The sequence below is a fragment of the Cnephaeus nilssonii genome (genome assembly GCF_951640355.1).
Source record: "Cnephaeus nilssonii genome assembly, chromosome: 3".
Lineage (NCBI taxonomy): Eukaryota > Metazoa > Chordata > Mammalia > Chiroptera > Vespertilionidae > Cnephaeus > Cnephaeus nilssonii.
In genome coordinates, this window is record NC_137074.1 from 104143254 (window position 1) to 104164665 (window position 21412).

General features: G+C 43.6%; 1 protein-coding gene across 2 annotated transcripts in view; it reads left to right on the forward strand.

The window, feature by feature from the left end:
- WWTR1 (WW domain containing transcription regulator 1) overlaps positions 1-21412 on the forward strand; it is a 204243-nt gene that overhangs the window by 153807 nt on the left and 29024 nt on the right. Inside the window, exon 7 of one of the 2 annotated variants that reach the window (XM_079764157.1) lies at positions 5345-8713. The exons of the other annotated variant lie outside the window; for it this stretch is intronic. Within the exon in view, the coding sequence (XP_079620283.1) occupies positions 5345-5529 (185 nt within the window). The 3' untranslated portion in view covers positions 5530-8713. Of the gene's footprint in view, positions 1-5344; positions 8714-21412 lie in introns of those variants that run through there. 2 annotated transcript variants of the gene reach the window in all.

Genomic DNA, 21412 nt, shown 5'->3' on the forward strand with positions numbered 1-21412 from the left:
AAACTCTAGCCCCTCCCCCATAGTTTATACAAATATAGTTTTGTATATGGCACAAGATTTTCAGTTCTTCTTTTTCTCTCTTTTTTTTTTTTTTTGCCTGTTCTTGCTCCACATAGCCCTTTCCTCACCATCACATCAGGACACCACTGTCTGCTTGTCATTCTTACACAGTGAAATAGTGATGTGTTTGGTCCTTAGTTATAACAAATAAGGCACTTTCTCTCTTGAGAAGATACTGGTTTATAGTTCCACCAGCACTGCATTTGGAGGGCAGTTGGCTGTGGGCATTTGGTCAGGTAAGCAACTCAGAGGATTCTAAATTGTCAGCTCCAAATCCCAACAATTAAAACGAAGAGTCGGGTGACTTCACCCTGATCCCCAGCCTGCAGGCCAGTCCTCTGCTGGCTTCCCGGTTACCTACCTCTCCTTTCCTCGTCTATTCAAGGAGTAAGGCCTTCAATTGCAAAAACTGAATTTGGACTTATTAGCCAAATCTAGACTTAATTATCAAAGTCCTAAACTCCCAGAGATATTCTAGAACCAAAAATAAAAGATAGTAGAGGTGTCCACTATTTGGAGTTTTTATGCAAGTTTCTCCTTTATTCTGATGGGTGATAGAAAATTAATTGTTCTGTGGTGAAAATAATTGGTTTTCCCACTGCTGTTGTCCACAGTGCTTGTGTTTGTCACACTCTGCTCCTCGAAGTCTGCTCTTCCTATCTAACTCTCAATTATTGGTCAGCCAAGATACAGACTTGCCAGGAGTGTGGGCGCGGGGGGACTGCCCAGGTCTCCCACAGGTGTCATGTGAATGTTTAGAGGGTTGTGTAGCTGTATTGTGGGGAGGAATAGTTTGACCTGTTTGTTTTGTTATATTTTAATTTATTACTTCAGCTTTCTCCCTCCTAGCCTGTCTCCTTCTCTCTCTCTCTCTCTTCATCTCTCTCTCCTTTTCGGTGTGAGATTTATTTGCCCTCTTTGGAGTGGCTCCTTCCTATCTATAATAATAAGAGGGTAATATGCTCATTAGACCAGACGTCTTCCGGGAGTCATTCTGGATGTCCTTCTTGAGAAAGCCGGGGCTGGAGGGAAGCCAGCCTGGGTCCCGGGTGCCTGCGGCCGGCCAGAGGGAAGCCAGCCCGGGCCCTGGGGGCCTGCAGGCAGCACGAGGAAGCAGCCCAGGTCCCAGGTGCCTGCTGGTGGCCAGAGGAGGGAAGCCCAGGTCCCCGGTGCTGGAGGAAAGAGTGCCGGCAGCCGGGGGAAGGAAGGACTACTCTTGCACAAATTTTCATGCATCAGGCCTCTAGTGTTTAATAATTGTTTGCTTCATCTTTTAAACACTGGGAAGCCAGTAAAGATAAAGCAAAGTTAAATAAGAAAAGACTAAGGAGACCTAAATCTAAGCTTGACATTAAAAAAAAAAAAAAAAAAAGATGAATTCTACTCTATAGCTTTTTAAAATAGAATGAATTCTATTCTGTGGCTTTTTAAAATTGAGAATGTGGAATTAAGTGGTGTCCTGAAAAGAGCAGTCTTTGCACACAGGCAACTGAAGTTGAGTTCTTGCTTCCCACTTCCTGCCAGTGACTTTGGGTGAGTGCCTCAGATTCCTCGCCTGTAAAGTGGGACCCCTGTGCTCACTTCTTAGAGCTGTGAGGAATCACGAGACCACAGAGCTTGGTCTCTTTCTAAGAAGGCTGAGGTAAGGTTCCAAAGGAACTTGATAAATGGTAGGGCTCCAGGGTACCCTGGTTAGGTGACTATCAGCCCACTGACTTGCGAGTCACTTCTCTGAAGGCTTTATAAGAAATGGGGGTAAGCCCTCTCAGGGGAGGAATATAATTACCCATAACAAGATAAGGGGAGGCTGAGGGTGTGTGGAGCTCGACGGTAGCTAGAAAGGTCAGTTATATCCACTGACCACAGGCGGAATGGGAGTGAGCCAGCTGAGTAGTCTCCTTGTGAAAGGCACACAAAACCACAGCTGAGCATATAGAGCAAAGCCTGGGAAGTAACTTATCCTTCCAGAATATTTTGAAATAATCATACCCTTTTAAGAACTGCCTGCTTTTTGTCTCTCCTACTTTTTAAGTGGGATAAAACTACAAAAACCAAAAAGATTACAATGAGATTGCAAAGTTGCTCCAAAAAGAGATAATTTAAAATTGTTAACCTCAACAAAGAACCTTAACTAGTTTCCTCATGCCTTTCATGTCTGAGGAGAAAGGATAAGAGGAATTATTTAAAACAGAGAGCTTTTAGTTGGCTAAAACAATGTATTCTCGAGTTATTAGAAAGTTAAAATGGGAAATCAATAGGGATAAATGATTCTAACTGGCGATGAAGAAAAAAAGAGATTAGCACCTTAGATCGTTCTTCAAGGCAGGTAACCTTTTTGGACCACACTTCCAATCTGTTATGCTCTAGTGGCAGAAAAAGTTATTTTGGATTTTCTTTTCTATTTTGATGTTTTTCAATATGTGGTTGAACTTGATTTAATTTTTCATTGTATTTTGCAATGAAAATCCTATAAAATAGTGCCAAGAAGCATTGATATTTTATGAGTTATAGAAAAGACATGAAGCTTTGCTATCACCCAAATAAAGCTGAATTATGTTTCCCTCATTACTAGGAAGAATATAATTTTTCTCCCTGGAAAACATCTTACCTAATAATAGACAAATATGTAAATTGACCGTACCTTCGCTATGCCCACAGCCCATCAGAGTGAGTATGGAAATTAACCCATCTTTGGTGGGTTAATTTGCATACGAAGGCAGGGCGGGCAGCACCATGGCCTGCTTCTGGGGGTACGGGTTCATCGGGGGCGGAGGAGGCCCTGTGGGCAGTGCCAGACACCACCCACAAGGTACCAGTCCATTGGCCAGGGAGGCGGTGGGGTGGGCAGCGCCAGACGTCACAGGAGGGGTCCGGGTTCATTGCAGGCCCCAGGAGGGGCATTGGCCTGCCTAGCCTCCCCGTGGGTCCCTGGGAACATCGCCACCCCCGGGAGGCAAGGCCAGACCAGCCTAGCTGCTCCTGGGGGTCCCTGGGAAGATCTCCGCCCCAGGGAGGCGAGGCCGGACCCGCCACCCGCCTAGCCGCTCCCATGGGGCTTTGGGAACATTGCCTCCCTGGGGAGGCAGAGGCGAGGCCTGACCCACCTAGCCGCTCCCATGGGGCTTTGGGAACATCGCCGCCCCGGAGAGGTGAGGCCGGACCCGACTAGCTGCTCCCGGGGGTCCCTGGGAACATCGCCACCCTGGGGAGGCGAGGCCGGACCCGCCTAGCTGCAAATCAACCAAATGGTGGAACAACCAGTCTCTATGATGTGCACTGACCACTAGGGGGCAGACACTCAATGCAGGAGCTTCCCCCAGCCTGCAGGCCCCAGGCCAGCCAAGGTGGGTGCCAGCGGGGGCCCCACCAGTCTCCCTGCCGGTTACCCGGCAGAGGGAGGCGACCGATGGCGGTGGCAGGGGGTGGGGCCGGCGAGCGGGTGGCACCAGGCTGGCCAAGGTGGTGCCAGCGGTGGCCCCCCGATCACCCACCAGTTGCCTCACAGATCGGCCCTGATCACCAGCCAGGCCTAGGGGCCCTACCCGTGCACGAATTCCGTGCACCAGGCCTCTAGTTTAATTCATATGCTTAAAATGAATTTCCTTCAGTTTTAGTCAGAATAGTGAATTTCTGTGCAATGACTATTGCACTTTATGGCACAAAAGCTAATGTAATGAGTTTCGTAAAAAAGATGCTGTGGTGGGAGCTGGCTTTAGTTATCAATGTTCCTCAATTTTGAGGTATATTGTATTCCTTCAGAAAATTGTTTGGGGCTGTTTACATTAACTAGTTGTTCTAATATTCTGTAGTCAACAGTGATTGAATTCTAAGGTGTTTTTTTTCTTTAAGCACAATCGACAAACATTTATTGTATTTTTGTATTTATTGTATTTTTGTATGTATATGAGTTTGTGTGAATGGTACCCAGAGCCGTGGGTGCTTTACTCCATTTTGTGAAGATGGTGCTATAATACCAACTTCATATGAGTAAACAGGGCCAGACATCTCATATACAACACGTTATGTATGTATAAGGCCACGCGGTTAAAAGGTCAGTCTATGGACATAAGGTCAGTACATTTTCTCTTACACTATCCTATATAATAAAAGGCGAATATGCAAATCGACTGAATGGCAGAACGACTGGTCACTATGATGCACACTAACCACTAGGAGGCAGACGCTCAATGCAGGAGCTGCTTCCGGTTGGTCAGTGTGCTCCCACAGGGGGAGTGCAGCGATGGTGGCGGGAGCCTCTCCCATCTCCCCTGCAGTCGGACATCCCCCCGAGAGCTCCCAGATTGGGAAAGGGCACAGGCCAGGCTGAGGGACAACCCCCCAACCCAAGTGCACGAATTTCATGCACTAGGCCTCTAGTTATTCATAAAGAACATGGATTCCTCATGCCACGCCCCGGACACTTCATTTTATTCTAGAACAGCATTTTCTCAACGTAATCTGTTTCCGTGTAGGCATAGCACAGGTGAAGATGAGAGTTATGTCTCTGTAAACTCTAGTTCTATCAGGATATAAGTTCTGCCAAAATTGGATTAGGCAATTACGTGCGCTTAGGTAACAGTGGCTGAAACAAAATAAAGCAGACTTCTTTACTGCAAGACATCTCAGAACCTTCCTGAGCTCACAGGCATTGTGACTCTCCTGCATTGTGAGAAAGGCAGATGGTGTGGGGCGTGGAGTGGAGGGAGGGGCATGGTCTGCAGAACCCACTTTATAAAATGCTTTGACATTGATCCCTAGTGCCATCAATGAAGACAGCCTTTTAATAACACCATTAAAAGAAACTCCTCACTGTTATCTTTGAACATAAGCGGGAGGATATGGGTACATATAAGCGTGCAATTAAATCCTGAGATTATAGCCCTGTGATAAGGCATTTCTTACAGGCAGGGCCTCTCCACTCTTTCACAAAACAGCTCTTCATGCTGCTGTCTCGGGAAGACACAGGTCATAGGTCAGACCCCCAGGGCCTTCACCTGTGCCTCCCTGTCTCCCAGGACTTGTTCCTCTGGACCACGTCGACCCAGGACAGTTGCAGGTTCCCCTGGCACCTCTGCATGTCCTAGGAACGAGCATCACCAGCTCAGAGTCAGTGTGGTAGCTGAAATTTTGCCCAGAGACGAAATATTTTATACCCATAGCAACGTAATCTGTTTCCGTGTAGGCATAGCACAGGTGAAGACGAGAGTTATGTTAACATTTGAATTGACCCTCTTTCAAGAACCTGAAAAAGGAGTGAAAATGGTTTCTTCTCATTCTGTTGCAGGGGAAAATGCAGGGCAGACACCCATGAACATCAATCCTCAGCAGACCCGTTTCCCCGATTTTCTGGACTGTCTCCCAGGAACCAACGTGGACCTCGGGACTCTGGAATCTGAAGATCTGATCCCCCTCTTCAATGACGTGGAGTCTGCTCTGAACAAGAGCGAGCCCTTTCTGACCTGGCTGTAGTCAGCACGTGGTGACCTGTGTGCAGCCATGACCCGGCATTTCCTGGGCCTCCTGGGAAAAGCGAAGGAGCAGAGCAAGTCTGCAGGTGAACCGCTTTCTGCCCCCATGGCTCATGCTCCCTCCTTTCCATATGGCCAGTTTAATCATTGCCTGGATTTGATTGACAGTAAACTAAGTTAAACATAAATAAATATTCTATTTTTGTTTTCTGCAAGCCTGCATTCCTGTGGTGGGTTATGCAGAATTGCGTTCCTGTTTTTCTCTCTGTAGCCCCATGACTAAGCTTTATGGGTGTTAGTTGAAATTTTTACATCAATTGATTATAAACCATAAAAAGATGACCACAGGCAGTGATTTCTGACAGGTGGCTCGGTCCAGGAAATGTACCCAAAATCAGACCTGATTTACGGTTTTAAAACTGTTGATGACAATAGTACCAAATGCTTTAAATATTTACCTGAACTTTAAAAATCATCATATGGATAGTAAAATTTTGCTGTATGGAATGCCATGCAGTGCTGAATCCATGCTGGTTCTGATGATTCTTATTGCTCTGTATTTACAAAGGCACACATGGTCCTCTTGTAGTTTATGCTCCATCATTTTGGGCATAGCATGTGCATAGCTAGTCCTTCCAGCGGAGAGCGGCGGCAGCATGCCATAGTCCCTACACTGCGGGTCTTATGAATGATACCAGTTTGCTACTAATTATGAGCATTTGTTAAACAAAACATTTAAAATTACAAGTTATATTTTTTAAAAATTGCTGCTTAGAAATTGATGTTTATTTTATGAAGCACTATATTTTGTAGCTGATGACAAAAGGCAGGCAAATATTTTTGATGAATCAGTGGCAACTGTATTTTTTTGTCTTTTGAGATTGTTCTGAAAACATCAGGATACATAGCTTTCAGTCCAGTGGCACACACAGCAAGCTGTTGCTTTTTAAATTCTGAAGCCTTGTCAGTTTTGCTTTTAAGATTTCAAGTTTTAAAATAGTCTTATCTATGAAACTGTTTGAAGGATGAAGCAGCTCTCTGACTGACATTTAAAAATATGCCCTCTAGATGGTGTGTGGTGGAGGCATATGTTTCTGAATTCAGTAAAAGTGATTCCTAAGTATATTCTCCTAATCCTTTTGCTACAGTTGGTATAAAAAGGCATGAAATATGTACTCAATACCTCTTATGTAACCAAAAAATGTTTTTTTATTAGCTTTTAAGGACTGAGAGAGTGCATCAGGTTCACCCGGCATGCACTCTGTCTGCCAATGAAGTCCTCAACTGTTTAGTGTTTTCAACTGACGTTATTTATAATACGTATATGAATTTAATATCTTTTTAAAAAGACAATAATTGAGGTCTCTGGGAGGAACCTTTCAATTCCCAAGGGGACTTATTCATTTGGGATCGTAACTGAGATCCTTTCAATCTATCAGAATGTAGATGGGCAGAGTACCTGTCATCTTGTTGGAAAGAAGGCACGTGAAAAGGTCAGAGGTGAAGTAGTCAAGTTATGGGATATAGTGGAAAGGATACCAGTTGTGAAATGAAAAGACAAATTAGAGTACCCCAAAAGCAAGACAGGCAGAAGGTATGAGCAGTGCACTCCCAAAACAAAACAACCATTTTCAACTACAACCTTTACACCAAAAGACTGTTGTAGAAGAAAAGAAGGCTTTAGTGCACTTTATGTGGCGGGGGAGGGGCAGGGATGGAGCCTGCCCGTGCTGATGCCGAGCAGCAGGTGGACAGGGCCTGAGCCTGCTGTGCTTCCTACACACACAGTGATTTCTTTTTCCTGAAGGACCCGAGGTTTAAGTTCCTTTTATTTCTTCTCCCTCCAAGTGCTCCAAGAGAGATGGGGGTGATGTTTATGTTGCTACTAAATTGTAGGAAGCACTATTCCTTTTTCTCTTGTGTTAGCAATAATTGCAAAAAGAGTTGTACATTCTAAGAAAAAAACAAACAAGGGACCTAACAAAACTGAGCAGTGTTACTGTATTTTTAAAAAATATTTTTATAGATTCATTTTCAGGTTATTAAATGTAAAAGAAACAGATACCCCTCTTTTTTTCCTACAGTAGTTAAAACATCAATGATTTGTATTATCAATTTTTAGAAATAATTTCCTAATAAGCTTGTGGCATTAGAAAACACTAGAATTTTTTAAGTGAAATTAGTTAAAACATTTGTTAATGAACATAACAAATATTTTTTCAGAATTAAACATGGACTCGACTATGTGCTTACTAGTAGATAAAACCAGATATAATTTTTTGTGTTTGTTATTAAGGCCATAAAATATGGCCTTTTTTAAAGAACACTAAAGCTAGAAATCTATGTAAGAACAGCTTTTTAAAGGCTACTTCCTATTATTGTGAGTGTTAAAAATCCTGCAGGATCATGATAAGGTGCTATTTATACTGTTTTTCTTATTAGAAAACAACCGCCAGAATATCTAGTCTTTTTAGTTCTACATCAATCAACTTCAACATTTCATTCAGTAGTTTTGCCATAGAAAAGGCATATTAAAATTGAAATAGGAAAATAATTTCATATATCTTTCTTTCTAGGTACCCCCCCCCCCCCCGCCCCATTAAACACATTTTCTTGAAGTAAATACATTGTTAAAACCTATTTGCAACTCTATTCAATCTAAGTAATTCTTAGTGTTTCACCTTAGTATTTAGGATGTGAAATGCCATCTCTTTCACTGATTACACAGTGTACCAGAGCACGTAAAACGGGAAAAAAAGACAGTATGCCGAGGGGCTATTCCCAGTGTGGGAGAGAAGCTCTCAGTAGAAGAAGGAGATCTGAGTGATAGGAGTGTTGCTAATTACGAGTTGTTGTCTCATGATATAATTAGGAAGTAACTTCTGAAAGTACAACTTCTGTGAAAAAAAAAAAAGAAATTGTAGATTAGTTTAATTGGGAAAATGGACCATTGACAGAGACCATTTCCCTAACACACTACATCATTTCTGTGCTAGTACTTTAACTTTTTACAAAATTTACTTCTACTTTTTATAATGTGTTTATTTTTAATTTAGAATGCTATGTGTACAGAGAGTATGCAGCCAAATCAGGCAGATCAAACCATTTTACCTGGACTTTGGTACTGGTTTTTACTTCTCTGATTCTGTAAAAGAAAAATAAATACAATTGAGTTTCCACATGGAGCCTTTGTCTTTTTATTATTTGTGTGTGTTCCTTTTACTGAGGGCTTTGGGTGGTAATGTACTAAAGAGAGGCTTATGCAACCCTCCTGGCAGAGAATGAAAGAAAGAAAATTTTGTAGGCAAATATTTTTTTGGCTCAAATGCTTGTTTTTCAATATTCTAAATATCCTTTATTTGAAGTGACCCTCTGGGATTTTTAAAGACTGCATATGTATGTGTGTATACTTTAAAACTTCTACTGTGCCCTAACCGGTTTGGCTCAGTGGATGGAGCATCGGCCTGCGGACTGAAAGGTCCCAGGTTCGATTCCGGTCAAGGGCATGTACTTTGGTTGCGGGCACATCCCCAGTAGGAGGTGTGCAGGAAGCAGCTGATGTTTCTCTCTCATCGATGTTTCTAACTGTCTATCCCTCTTTCTTCCTCTCTGTAAAAAATCAATAAAATATGTTAAAACAACAACAAAAACAACTTCTGTCCTTCCAGCACCCTCACAGATTTGACAGACATCAGAAGTATAGGAATTCAGTTTTTCTTCTATTGTATACCAAGGAGTATGGTATACCTCCTTGTTGTCATTCACTCTGTGCACGGGGACGGTGTTTTCTCTGCCTGTTGAGTCCCTTGACTCACTGCCGGGATCGTTTTGTCACTGCACAGGAGCACTGGGGGAGCGCACTTGTGGCAGAGAGTGTTTAAGCAGAAACATTCAGCTAAACAGCAGAGAGAAGAGATTCTAGTGCAGTGATGGGCAACCTTTTGAGCTTGGTGTGTCAAACTTTGCCAAAAAACTGAGCATAACTCGGGTAGTGTGTCACTTTGAGGAAAAAACTAACTCCAAGACTCTAGTTGCAAATGTTTCATCCTCAGGAGCAGCAAATGTTTCATCCTCGGCATGCGGCCGCGTGTCATCAGAAATGGCTACACGTGTCAGTGCTGACACACGTGTCATAGGTTCACCATCACTGTTCTAGTGGAAACCTTACCCACATTCCAGGGTCTGTCTCATGCATTGTTTTAAAAACCATATTTCATCATCATTTGTAAGGTAACGTGCTCATTGTTGAAAATGTTATAAATCACAACATGTATAATCTAAAACTGAAAGTTCTGCATCCCCCAAATCTCACATTAAAATAAAAAAGAACATTAGATGCTTTATCTATACGTGAGATTTTTTTTAACAAATGGGATTTATACTTGCTGTTTAGAAGCTTTTATTTTTTTCTCTTAATAACAATGATATTACTAATACCTATTGAGCATATACTATGTGCCAGAAGCTATGCAAAACAATAGCTATAATCTAATTTAACATGCACAGCAACCTTACTATTATTACAGAATTTACCAGGTGACCGAAAAAATACACAGGAGTACCGGAGGCACAGGAAAAACCCACTTGGTTCCAGACATTTCACATGTACCGGTACAGGACTCAGGGGAGACTGTTTCAAATCCTGAGTCCCAACATGAAGGAGGCTTTCCCTTTTTATAGTCTCTCGGTCTCTTTGTCTCCCAAATATGGAATATACTTCCAGACCTTTCGCGGGCTTTGCAAAAAGCCCTAGGTGTTGGGGCCTTGAGACCACAACTAAAGGCCTGGCCTGATGCCAGCACTGATAACTCCATCTGGGGATGGTTTATGACCTCTAAAATGGGAGTAGTATTTTGGGTAAACAGGTCTTACAGGACCAGATAATTAAAGGGGCAGTGACTAAATTCAGATTGCTAGCCCCCCAAAAATGTCTCATTTTCCCTATCACTATTTCAATGATATTATCCTCAATTTATAGATGAAGAAATTGAGTATTAGAGAGGTTATGTAACTTTTATAAGGTCACACAATAAGCAATAGATATATCCCATACCTTCTGGTCATCTTTCCATGCCAGTTGTATACTTCATTATTTTTAACATAATATTTTTTTGTATGGATGTCCCTTAATGATAGCCAGGTGGTAGCTACAAATAGTGCTTTAGAAAATGGCATATTCTTGTGTGAATATGGCTGGAGGATAAGTAACTTTCTAGGAAAGAAATTACTACATCAACAAAAGATATGTGATTTTAAATATTGATAAGTTCTGCCAAATATTTTTCAAAAAAGGACCTACCCATTTCTACTTCCAACAACAATGTATACAAAAGCCTGTTTCACCATTGCCAACCTAGAGCTGGATAATGCCTAACTTTTTAACATCATTTTTAAATTTTTTAATTATAGTTGATAAAATATTATATTAGTTTCAGGTGTACAACCCAGTGATTAGACATTATAAAACTTATTGAAAAAACTCGTACCCATCTGACACTATACATAGTTTTTAGAAAACTAGAGGCCCGGTGCATGAAATTTGTGCACGGGTGGGGGGGGGGGGTGTATCCCTCAGCCCAGCCTGTACCCTCTCCAATCTGGGACCCCTTGGGGGATGTCTAACTGCCAGTTTAGGCCCAATCCCACAGAGATTGGGCCTAAACTGGCAGTCAGACATCCCTCTCACAATCCGGGACTACTGGCTCCCAACTGCTCGCCTGCCTGCCAGCCTGATTACCCCCTAACCACTCCCCTGCCAGCCTGATCGATGCCTAACTGCTCCCCTGCTGGCCTGATAGCCCCCAACTGCCCTCCCCTGCTGGCCCAGTAACCCCCAACTGCCCTCCCCTGCCGGCCCGGTCGCCCTTAACTGCCCTCCCCTGCAGGCCTGGTTGCCCCCAACTGCCCTCCCCTGCAGGCCTGGTCCCCCCCAACTGCCCACCCCTGCTGACCTGATCGCCCACAACTACCCTCCCCTGCCGGCCATCTTGTAGCGGCCATCTTTGACCACATGGGGGCGGACATCTTGTGTAAGGGCATGAGGGTCAATTTGCATATTACCTCTTTATTATCCTTTCTAATAAAACGGTAATATGCAAATTAACCATCACTCTGCTACATAAGCCACTCCCATCAGCCAATCAGGGCAAGTATGCAAATTAACCCCAATCCAAGATGGCTACAGCCACAGAGAGCAAGGTTTCCCAGGTAACAGAGCAAGCCAAGCTTTCCATAGCCGTTGCAGGCTTAAGCCTCTACTCAAGCTACAAAGTTTCAATTATAGAAGGTAAACAAATTCAAACAAATGGCGGCAGAATGGAGCTTGAAAGAGCAGGCCAGGGTTGCCAGCGGCAACAGGGGAAGCAAAGCTTTCCACACACCCTGGCAGGGCTCACCCGCTTAAGGCTACAAAGTTTCAATTGTAGAAGGTGAATTAACTGCCCCAGAAATGGCTGCCGCCCCAGGCTACAAAGTTTCAATTGTAGAAGGTGAATTAACTGCCACAGAAATGGCTGCCGGAGCCCCAGGCTTGGCTCCGCTCCAGGCTACAAAGTTTCAATTGTAGAAGGAAAATAAATTACAGATACCAGGGCCTCTGCTTGGGTTGCCAGGGGGCGTGGCCGGCCTGCAAACCACCACAGGCCCCTCACTCAGGCCGCCCCACACCCCAAGGGAACCCCCACCCTTATCTGTGACACCCTTCAGGGCAAACCAGCTGGCCCCCACCCGTGCACCAGGCCTCTATCCTATCTAATAAAAGAGTAATATGCAGATTGATCATCACTGCAACACACAATATAGCTGCCCCCATGTGGTCAAAGATCCTGCCCCCATGTGGACACAAGATGGCCACCACAAGATGGCCAGCAGGAGAGGGCAGTTGGGAGGCACCTGGCTTGCAAGGGAGGGCAGTTGTGAGGGACCAGGCTTGCAAGGGAGGGCAGTTGGAGGTGATCAACCCTGCAGGAGAGGGCAGTTAGGGGTGACCAGGCTGGCAGAGGAGGGAAGTTGGGGGCAAACAGGCTGGCAGGGGAGCAGTTAAGCATCAACCAGGCTGGCAGTGGAGTGGTTAGGGGGTGATCAGGCTGGCAGGCAGAAGCAGTTAGGGGCAATCAGGAAGGCAGGCAGGCAAGCAGTTGGGAGCCAGCAGTCCTGGATTGTGAGAGGGATGTCCGACTGCCCGTTTAGGCCCGATCCCACACCAGGATCGGGCCTAAACGGGCAGTCGGACATCCCTCCAGGAGTCCCAGATTGGAGAGGGTACAGGCTGGGCTGAGGGACAACCCCCCGCCGTGCACGAATTTCGTGCACCGGGCTTCTAGTATAGGATAATTGACTATATTTCCTATACTGTACTTTGACATCCCCTTGACTATTCTGTAACTACCAATTTGTACTTTTTATATATTTGGGAGAGGAAGGGAGAGGAATAGAGAGATAGAAACATCAATGATGAGAGAGAATCATTGATCGGCTGCCTCCTGCACGCCCCCTACTGGGGATCGAGCCCACAACCCGGGCATGTGCCCTTGGCCAGAATTGAACCTGGGACCCTTCAGTCTGCAGGCTGACGCTCTATCCACTGAGCCAAACCAGCTAGGACCCAATTTGTACTTCTTAATCCCTTCACCATTTCACCCATCCATTCCTCCTCCCATATGGTAACTGTCAAAATGTTCTCTGTATCTATGAGTCTGTTTTTGTTCTGCTTGTTTATTTATTTTGTTCTTTAGCTTTAATTATTGATAAATATGTATTTATTGCCATATCTTTGCCCTTTCCCCCCTTCCCCACCCCTTCTTGAATATTCTTTAATTCATGTAATACTGGTTTGGTGGTGATGAACTCCTTTAGCTTTTCCTTGTCTTGGAAAGTCTTTATCCGACCTTTGATTCTAAATGAAAGCTTTGCTGGTAGAGTAATCTTAGTTGTAGGTCTTTGCTTTCATCACTTTATTTCTTGCATCTCCCTTCTAGCCTGTAAAGTTTCTGTTGAAAAATCAGCTGATAGTCTTATGGGAGCTTCCTTGTAGGTAACTAACTGCTTTTTTCTTTCTGCTTTTAAGATTCTCTCTTGGTCTTTAGACCTTGACATTTTAATTATGATGTTTTTGGTGTGTGCTTCTTTGGGACTTTCTGTACTTCCTTGACATGTGTGTCTGTTTTCTTCACCAGGTTAGGGAAGCTCTCCATGATTATTTTTTCACATAGGTTTTCAATTCCCTGCTCTCTTCTCCTTCCAGCACCCTCATGATGTGAATGTTGGTATGCTTGAAGTTGTCCCAGAGGCTCCTTACACTCGCCTCATTTTTGGATTCTTTTAAAAAGTATTTTTGCTCTTCTGATTGGTTTTTTTTTGCTTCCTTATATTCCAAATCACTGATTTGATTCTTGGCTTCATGTACTTTACTGTTGATTCCCTGTAAATTTTTCTTCATTTCAGTTAGTGTAATTTCTGACTGGTTCTTTTTTATGGTTTCCATATCCTTTTTATGCTATTGAAGTTCTATCTAGTTTATCTATTCTTCCTTTAAGTTAATTGAGCATCCTAATAACCAATGTTTTGAACTCTGCATCTAATTGTTTGCTTGTCTCCATTTTGTTTAGTATTTGTTCTAGAGTTTTGTTCTGTTTTTTCATTAGGGACATAGTTCTTTGTCTCCTCATTTTGGCAGCCTCCCAGTATTTGTTTCTATGTATTAGGTAGACCTGCTACATCTCCCGAGCTTGGTAGAGTGGCCTAATGTAGTATGTGTACTGTATGGTCCAGGGCACAGCCTCCCCGTTCACCCAATCAGGGCACTCCACGTGTATGCCACCCTCATGTGGGCTGGGTACACCTTCCTGTTGTAGTTGAGCCTTGATTACTGTTGGCACCTCAATGGAAGGGATTTACCCCCCAGACCAGTTACCAGGAGTACTGGTTATTATTGTGGACTTTTTTTCAATAGATGGAGTTACACATATGTTGATGTATATGCGATTTGATATGTATGCTATTTTGTTGTATTGACAACAAGCTTCAAAACTTCATATGTCAAATTTTCTGAAGGTGTTAACATGATAGATATGTTTACACTTAAAAATGTTGAATTTCATACCAAAAAAAAAACGAGCATTTGTGGGAAGTTTTAACTCATTACTTTATTTTGAAGAAAAGTGCTGCTGAAAGTTATCATATACTTTGGAAAGCTTATGGTGAACATTCTCCATCTCAAGTTACTAGTAAGTCCCAGGTGGTGACAGGAGATGACTGAGGACTTTGTGTTGGTCTCAGGCAAAACACACATGAAGTACACACAAACCATGTCAACAAACCCTGGGTAACTGTCTTGGCACACACCTGTGAATGCAGGAAGAGACTGCTATCTAGCACATATTGTAATCCATGGGGTATATTCATCCAAAAAGGTGAGATGGGACAAAAGTAAGAAGAGGGAAGAGGTGACAGAGGTGGAAGCGGATGAAGAGGAGAAGGAAGAACAAAATAAGTCCAGGATTTAGAACAATTCATGGGAAAGGACCACTGATTGGACCTCAAGGAGAAAAAATAATCTGCCTTTCTATAAAATTCTTTTGTTCTGTATTAGAAATGATAATAAGTTGACTCTGATTTAAACACAACATATCACTAAGATTTCAATCAGAGATCAAATCTATCCTATATAATAGAGAGGTAATATGCAAATTGACCGTCACTCCAACACACAAGATGGCCGCCCCCATGTGGACACAAGATGGCCACCACAAGATGGCCGGCAGGGGAGGGCAGCTGTGGGTGGGCAATCAGGCCAGCAGGAGAGGGCAGTTGGGGGGGACCAGGCCTACAGGGGAGGGCAGTTGGAAGGAACAAGCCCTGCAAGGGAGGGCAGTTGGGGCAACCAGGCCGGCAGGGGAGGGCAGTTAGGGGCGACCATGCTGGCAAGGGAGGGCAATTAGGGGTGATTGGGCCAGCAGGCAGAAGTGGTTAGGGGCAATCAGGCAGGCAGGCAGGCAGGCGAGCGGTTGGAAGCCAGCAGTCCTGGATTGTGAGAGGGATGTCTGCCTGCCCGGTGAGATCGGGCTTAAATGGGCAGTCAGACATCCCTCGAGGGGTCCCAGATTGGAGAGGGTGCAGGCTGGGCTGAGGGACATACACCACCTTACCCCTCCCCCCCCCCAATGCACGAATTTTGTGCACCGGGCCTCTAGTATATATATAAAAGGCTAAGTGACTATCTGACCAGCCAGTAGGTATGATGTGCACTGACCACCGGGGGGCAGATGTTCAATGCAGGAGCTGCCCAGTGACAGCAACTTTCGCACTCCGGGACCCCTTCGGGGATGTTGGAGAGCCAGTTTTGGCCCAATTCCTGCAGACCCACCCGAGGGATTCCACTTGCTGGAAGGACCCCATTCACTCCCCAGATGCCCTTCTAGCTCCGGCACCGCCCCAGTTGTGGCAGCCATGGAGGGACCACCGAAGGTTGGCTTCAAGGTGTGTCTGGCCTGCCTCATCCAGTCCCGTCCCATTGGCCACCTTCTAATTAATTTCCTTTCAATGTGCACGAATCCGTGCACCAGGTCACTAGTAGTATTATAAAAAGCATTCAATTTCACTATTAAGCCCATCAGCAGATGAGTGAATTAAAAAACTGTGGTACATCTATGCGACGGAACACTATGCTGCTGGAAAAAAGAAGGAATTCTTACCATTTGAAACTGCATGGATGGACCTGGAGAGCATTATGCTAAGTGAAATAAGCCAGTTGGAGAAAGTTTTAAGAGTTAGACCAAATTTCTCACCACAAAAATAAAATTACAACTATTTGAATGATGCATGTGTTAACTATCTTGATGTGGCAATCATTTTGCAATATATGCATATATAAAATCACTATGTTGTACACTCTAATGTTATATGTCAATATCTAAATAAAACTGGGGAAAAACAGAATTCATTGTATATTATTATTAGAATAGAAAATATATTTTCATGCAAATTTTGAATATTATTTACATATTCTACATATCTTCTCTAATATTTTGTGAAAAGTATAAACTGAGGAGAAAACAAAAATAAGTTAGAGTTTATACAAATCAAATTTGACTACATATTTTTTGAAACTGCATGTTTGTAATAAAACTTAATCTTAAAAAAAAAAATTAGGGGGTTGGTCAAGATGGCAGCATAGGTAAATGCAATACTCCCATCCTCTCACAGCCACATCAAAATTACAACTAAACTACAAAAGAGTCATCATTCAGAAACACCTAAAACTAGCTGAACAGAAGTCCTACAACTAAGGATATATCGAGACTGGTAGGAGGGGCAGAGACACAGGGCGGGTGGTCCCACCTCTACATGTGACATTTAAAAATTGGGAGGAATATCTTGGCTGCTTAGAGTGAAGGGTCCCATCCCCATACCAGGTCACCCAGACCACAGATCCAGTGCCAGAAAGAGCGGTTCCCCATAACTTCTAGCTGTAACAACCATTGGAGATTGAGCCTGAGTGGGATGGAGGCTGCTGGAGTCCCAGCCAGTTCTTCTTATAGGGCCCTCAAAGGAACTTACTTGGACTCACTCCCTCTGAGCTTCAGCACTAGACAGCAGCTTGAGAGGCACCAGGGACACACAGAGAGGAACTGATTTTTCTGGCATTGGGGCTAGAGCTGGAGAGGCAGCTTTCTCTCTGACAGAAGTGATGGCAGAGCTAGCAGGCAGGTGCCATATCTGAGTCTCCATCAACCTGGCTCACTGTTAGCCTCACCCTGGTGATTCCCTGAGACCTCACTCCACCTAGCTTGTGGGCCCACCCAGGCTGTTTCCATACAAATGGCCTGTCTTGACTCATGCTTCAGACTTTCTTAAAGTTTCTTAAACAAGCAGTATCTAGCCTCGGCATGTCCCTGGCACTAGAAGCAGCTGGCCTTGGTTCATGGCTTGGCCTCTCCTGGGCACCTACAAGCCCAGCACCAGTCATAGTCATCTGCAGATCACTTTGTAGCTCATACCAGGTGTCCCCAAGAAGAAAACAGGCAGCAGCTGACCTTGGCCTCCAGCTCCTGAAAGGCCCCAGAGCCAGTGCACCCAGTGGACAGCTTCAGACCTTGTCAAAGCACCACCCCAAGCAACACACTCAAGGGGCAGACTCAGCAGGCACAAGAGCCCCATTAAAATAAATCCTGCTCCATAGGGTAGGCCCCTGCACAGCTGATCTTCCACAATTGTCACAGCTTTGAAGCTACTAGTAGGCCATTAAAGAAGTATGGTGCCATAATTGGGATGATCCCATTTTGTTGGGATGGTCCACCTAACCATTGGTGTTCAGGTTTGTTTGGGCTTTTTGGTCCCCCTCTGGAGATCTCCAGAGTCCTAGTGTCTTCCTTCAGCTGTTAAGAGCAGAGCTGTCCCATTCCTGGGCAGACACCTACCAGGTGGGCCTTTGGCCTTGCGCTCATGGACTCAGTAGGACTGAAGCAGAGGGAGAGTTCCACAAACGGCCCAGGTTAACGCCCAGTGCCCTGTGCTCAGAGTCGGGAACCACATGCAGTTGTAGGAAACACAGTTTAAACTTCTATACTCATGAGCCTGTCATGGATCTATAAGCTCATGTCAGCCCCTCATTCAATTTGTAGCTTAGATGCCCACTTGCTACTTTTTTGGCTCAGTATGGAAATCCTCTTACAGCTTATTTCAGGGCCAGGAACACTACCTTACTCAGCCTGAGGGTGCAGGAGAAATGGCGTGGGTTCTGGGCACCTCCACTGACACAGTACATCTATGAATTGCCTACTATGTGCTAGGTTCCTTGTTAGGCACTGGGGTGTAGCCTTGGATGAGACACTGTTCTTTCCTTTGTGCTTTTGTACTCCAAAATGTAGAGACACCAATCACAAACTCAAGAAAGCAATACCAAGTTAGGAACTCACATAGAAAAAATTTCTGAACAGTTTTATTACCAACCGTGGTGTGTGTGTGTGTGTGTGTGTGTGTGAGGATCTACAAAGGAAGGGCCCATTCAACCTTACCCTTTGTTTCTTGTATCTTCCTTCCAAGTCCTCTTATCCATGGCTAGTTATTTTCCCCAATTTTATAGAATGGCATTTGAAAAATGGCTTTTTGTGTAAAAATTTATCAAAGTTGTGCGTTACTTCTTGACTTATAAAATAATGAGACTGGATTTGATGATGAATACAAACCTTCGTTTCTAAAATCTGCTTCAATGAAAAGCCCTAAATAAGGAAGTGATGCCTCACTCACATTCTTTTTAAAAAAAATATATATTTTATTGATTCTTCAAAGAGAGGAAGGGAGAGGGATAGAGAGTTAGAAACATCGATGAGAGAGAAACATCAATCAGCTGCCTCCTGCACACCTCCTACTGGGGATGTGCCCGCAACCAAGGTACATGCCTTTGACCGGAATCGAACCTGGGACCCTTCAGTCCGCAGGCTGACGCTCTATCCACTGAGCCAAACCGGCTAGGACCTCACTCACATTCTTATTTCCTCATCAAAGAACTTAGGTTGATGAGTCAGTCCCAGTGGTCTGCTGTCTCTGAACTTCTGAACTTGTGTGACCCTTTAGGATTTGGCATTTATTACATTGTATTAACATTAATCTGTAGAGTGTGAGCTCCCAGTGGGGTCTGACTCCTTTTCATCCTTGGTGCCTGCCAGTCTGTGGTCTAGTCAATGGTTGCTCACAGTGGCTAGTTTTTAGTTTAATTTTTAGTTTTTAAAACTCAGCAGCTTTAAAAAGTAAGTAACACAAAAGATAGACATCCATGCCTCATGCCTGAGATTTCAGATGCAGTAGGTCTATGCTGGGGCTCAGGAATCATAATTTTAGGACATTTCCTGGGTGATTCTGATGATCAGCCACATTTGAGAACAGAAGTCTAAACTGATTTGAAACTGTGTGTGTGTGTGTGTGTATGTGTGTGTGTGTGTGTGTGTGTGTGTGTGTGTTTGTGTGTGTGTATTTACAGGTCCCTCAAGGAGACCATAATGTGTAACTGCCTGCCTTTCCTCCTTCTTCCTGTTGAGTGCCAGATTTGATCTCTAATCTCAGAGATCTCATTACAGTGAGGGCAAAATCAAAAGACATACAACTCCTTGAGTCTTCAGTGGTGATCCCCCAGTGGCCAGCACTCAGGGGTGATTGGTAATTGCTTTGTTAAAGGCTATGAGAAGCCTCGTTGTCAGTGTGCCTATGAGCTTGGCAGGTGCAGAGGTGAGACTTGCTGGCTTGTAACTTATTCTGAGGTCCTCACTGTGGACAATCCCACAGGCCTCCTGATTTCATCCTTGAGACTTCGACATTTCTTAACCGTTCTTTTACAGATGGGGAAACTGAGACTTAGAAAGTAACTTTCACAGGATTCTATGCGGTATATGATGGAGTTGAGGTTTGAACTTAAATCAACATAATGGATTTAACTGTATATTAGTGCCTGACCCATAAAACTAAAGTTTTAGTGTCATAATATAACACATAGAATTAATAATATCTATTATGTTAACCCTGGGCTATTGGCTGACAAGTTATTACCAAAATTAACATTTAAAACATATTTTTTGTTTGATCAAAGGAAGCATTTGTAGAAAGGTGAAAAGAGGTATAATTCATTCAACCTTTTGCCCCTCCTTCACCATCTTTATTATATTACCACTGAATTAGGATTTTAATTTAATATCCACAAAGAAATGCTTACTAATAATGACAGCCACAAAAGATTAGTTATAAGTAAGCCAAAAGAAACCAAATAAAATTATTTATGATACATCAGTCACTCATAAACCTGGAAAATAAAAATTGCTCTTAGTTTCTCATTTTTAATGTGCTTCCTTCCTTTGAATTATCTTAAACTTCCAAAAATGTTAACTGCCGGAAACCAACCATTGTCTCACTAATAGAAAAAGGCTGGTCAACCTTGAAGCTCTGAAAGGCCAGAGCCAACCACTCCCTATCTAATTGAGACAATGGTAACTGAGGCAACTTCCCCATCTTGTAATCGTGTAAATCCTTACTGATATGATAATCCGCTTATTACCTGCCTAAGGACTATGGGTGTATCCCAAACTGCTTAAGGGTAATGGGTGTATCCCACAGTCTCAATAAAAGGCAGAGCAAGGCCAGAGCCTAGCGGCAGTCCTCCCACTAGAGGTGGGCTCCCGCCTGGCCCCCCATATCGCCAAATTAAATTTCTTCTAGTCTCTTTTAATTTGCGTGCAGCTCTTCTCCAGAAACCGAACCCTGAACCGGAACCCTGAACCACGCGGGATGTAAAAGGGGTTCCCACAGTTAACACCGTATGTAGAAAGAAACAATGTGGTGGTACATGTGATTTTATACATTTTTCACTTCTGTAGAAAAATTTTGTAAATTTACTTTTAATCTGCTCATCAATTCCAAAAGGAAGTCAATTTGAAAGATTTATAAATACAACTTAGGTGGGCAACCTGTTTCTATTTGAAACTAACATAAAGCTCCAAGGCGAGCTAAGCTGGTTGGAAAGGAGAAGGAATAACTGTGTCCGCCCTAAGCTTGGACAGTGTGAAAGCAGGTGGAAACTGACAACCCCAAAGAGAGAAGATTAAGTTTAATGTGTCTTTCCACATGTCATAGAGTAATGAAGGTCATCACAGTGGTTTAAACTCTTCTATATCCCTATAAGACAGAAAAAGTTAATTATATTATTGTTGTTGTTATTATTAGTATTATTATTTTTGTTATTTTGCTTGCTTTCCCTTTCCTTTTTTCCCTCCCCATCACCCCTATTCTACAGATTACTCCTGCCACTTACTGGTTACCTATACTCAATTCTCAATGTTTTCTCCTAGATAACTATGTCTCTCATCTGGATTATAAAAATACAGGTTTTGCACTGGTGTTCT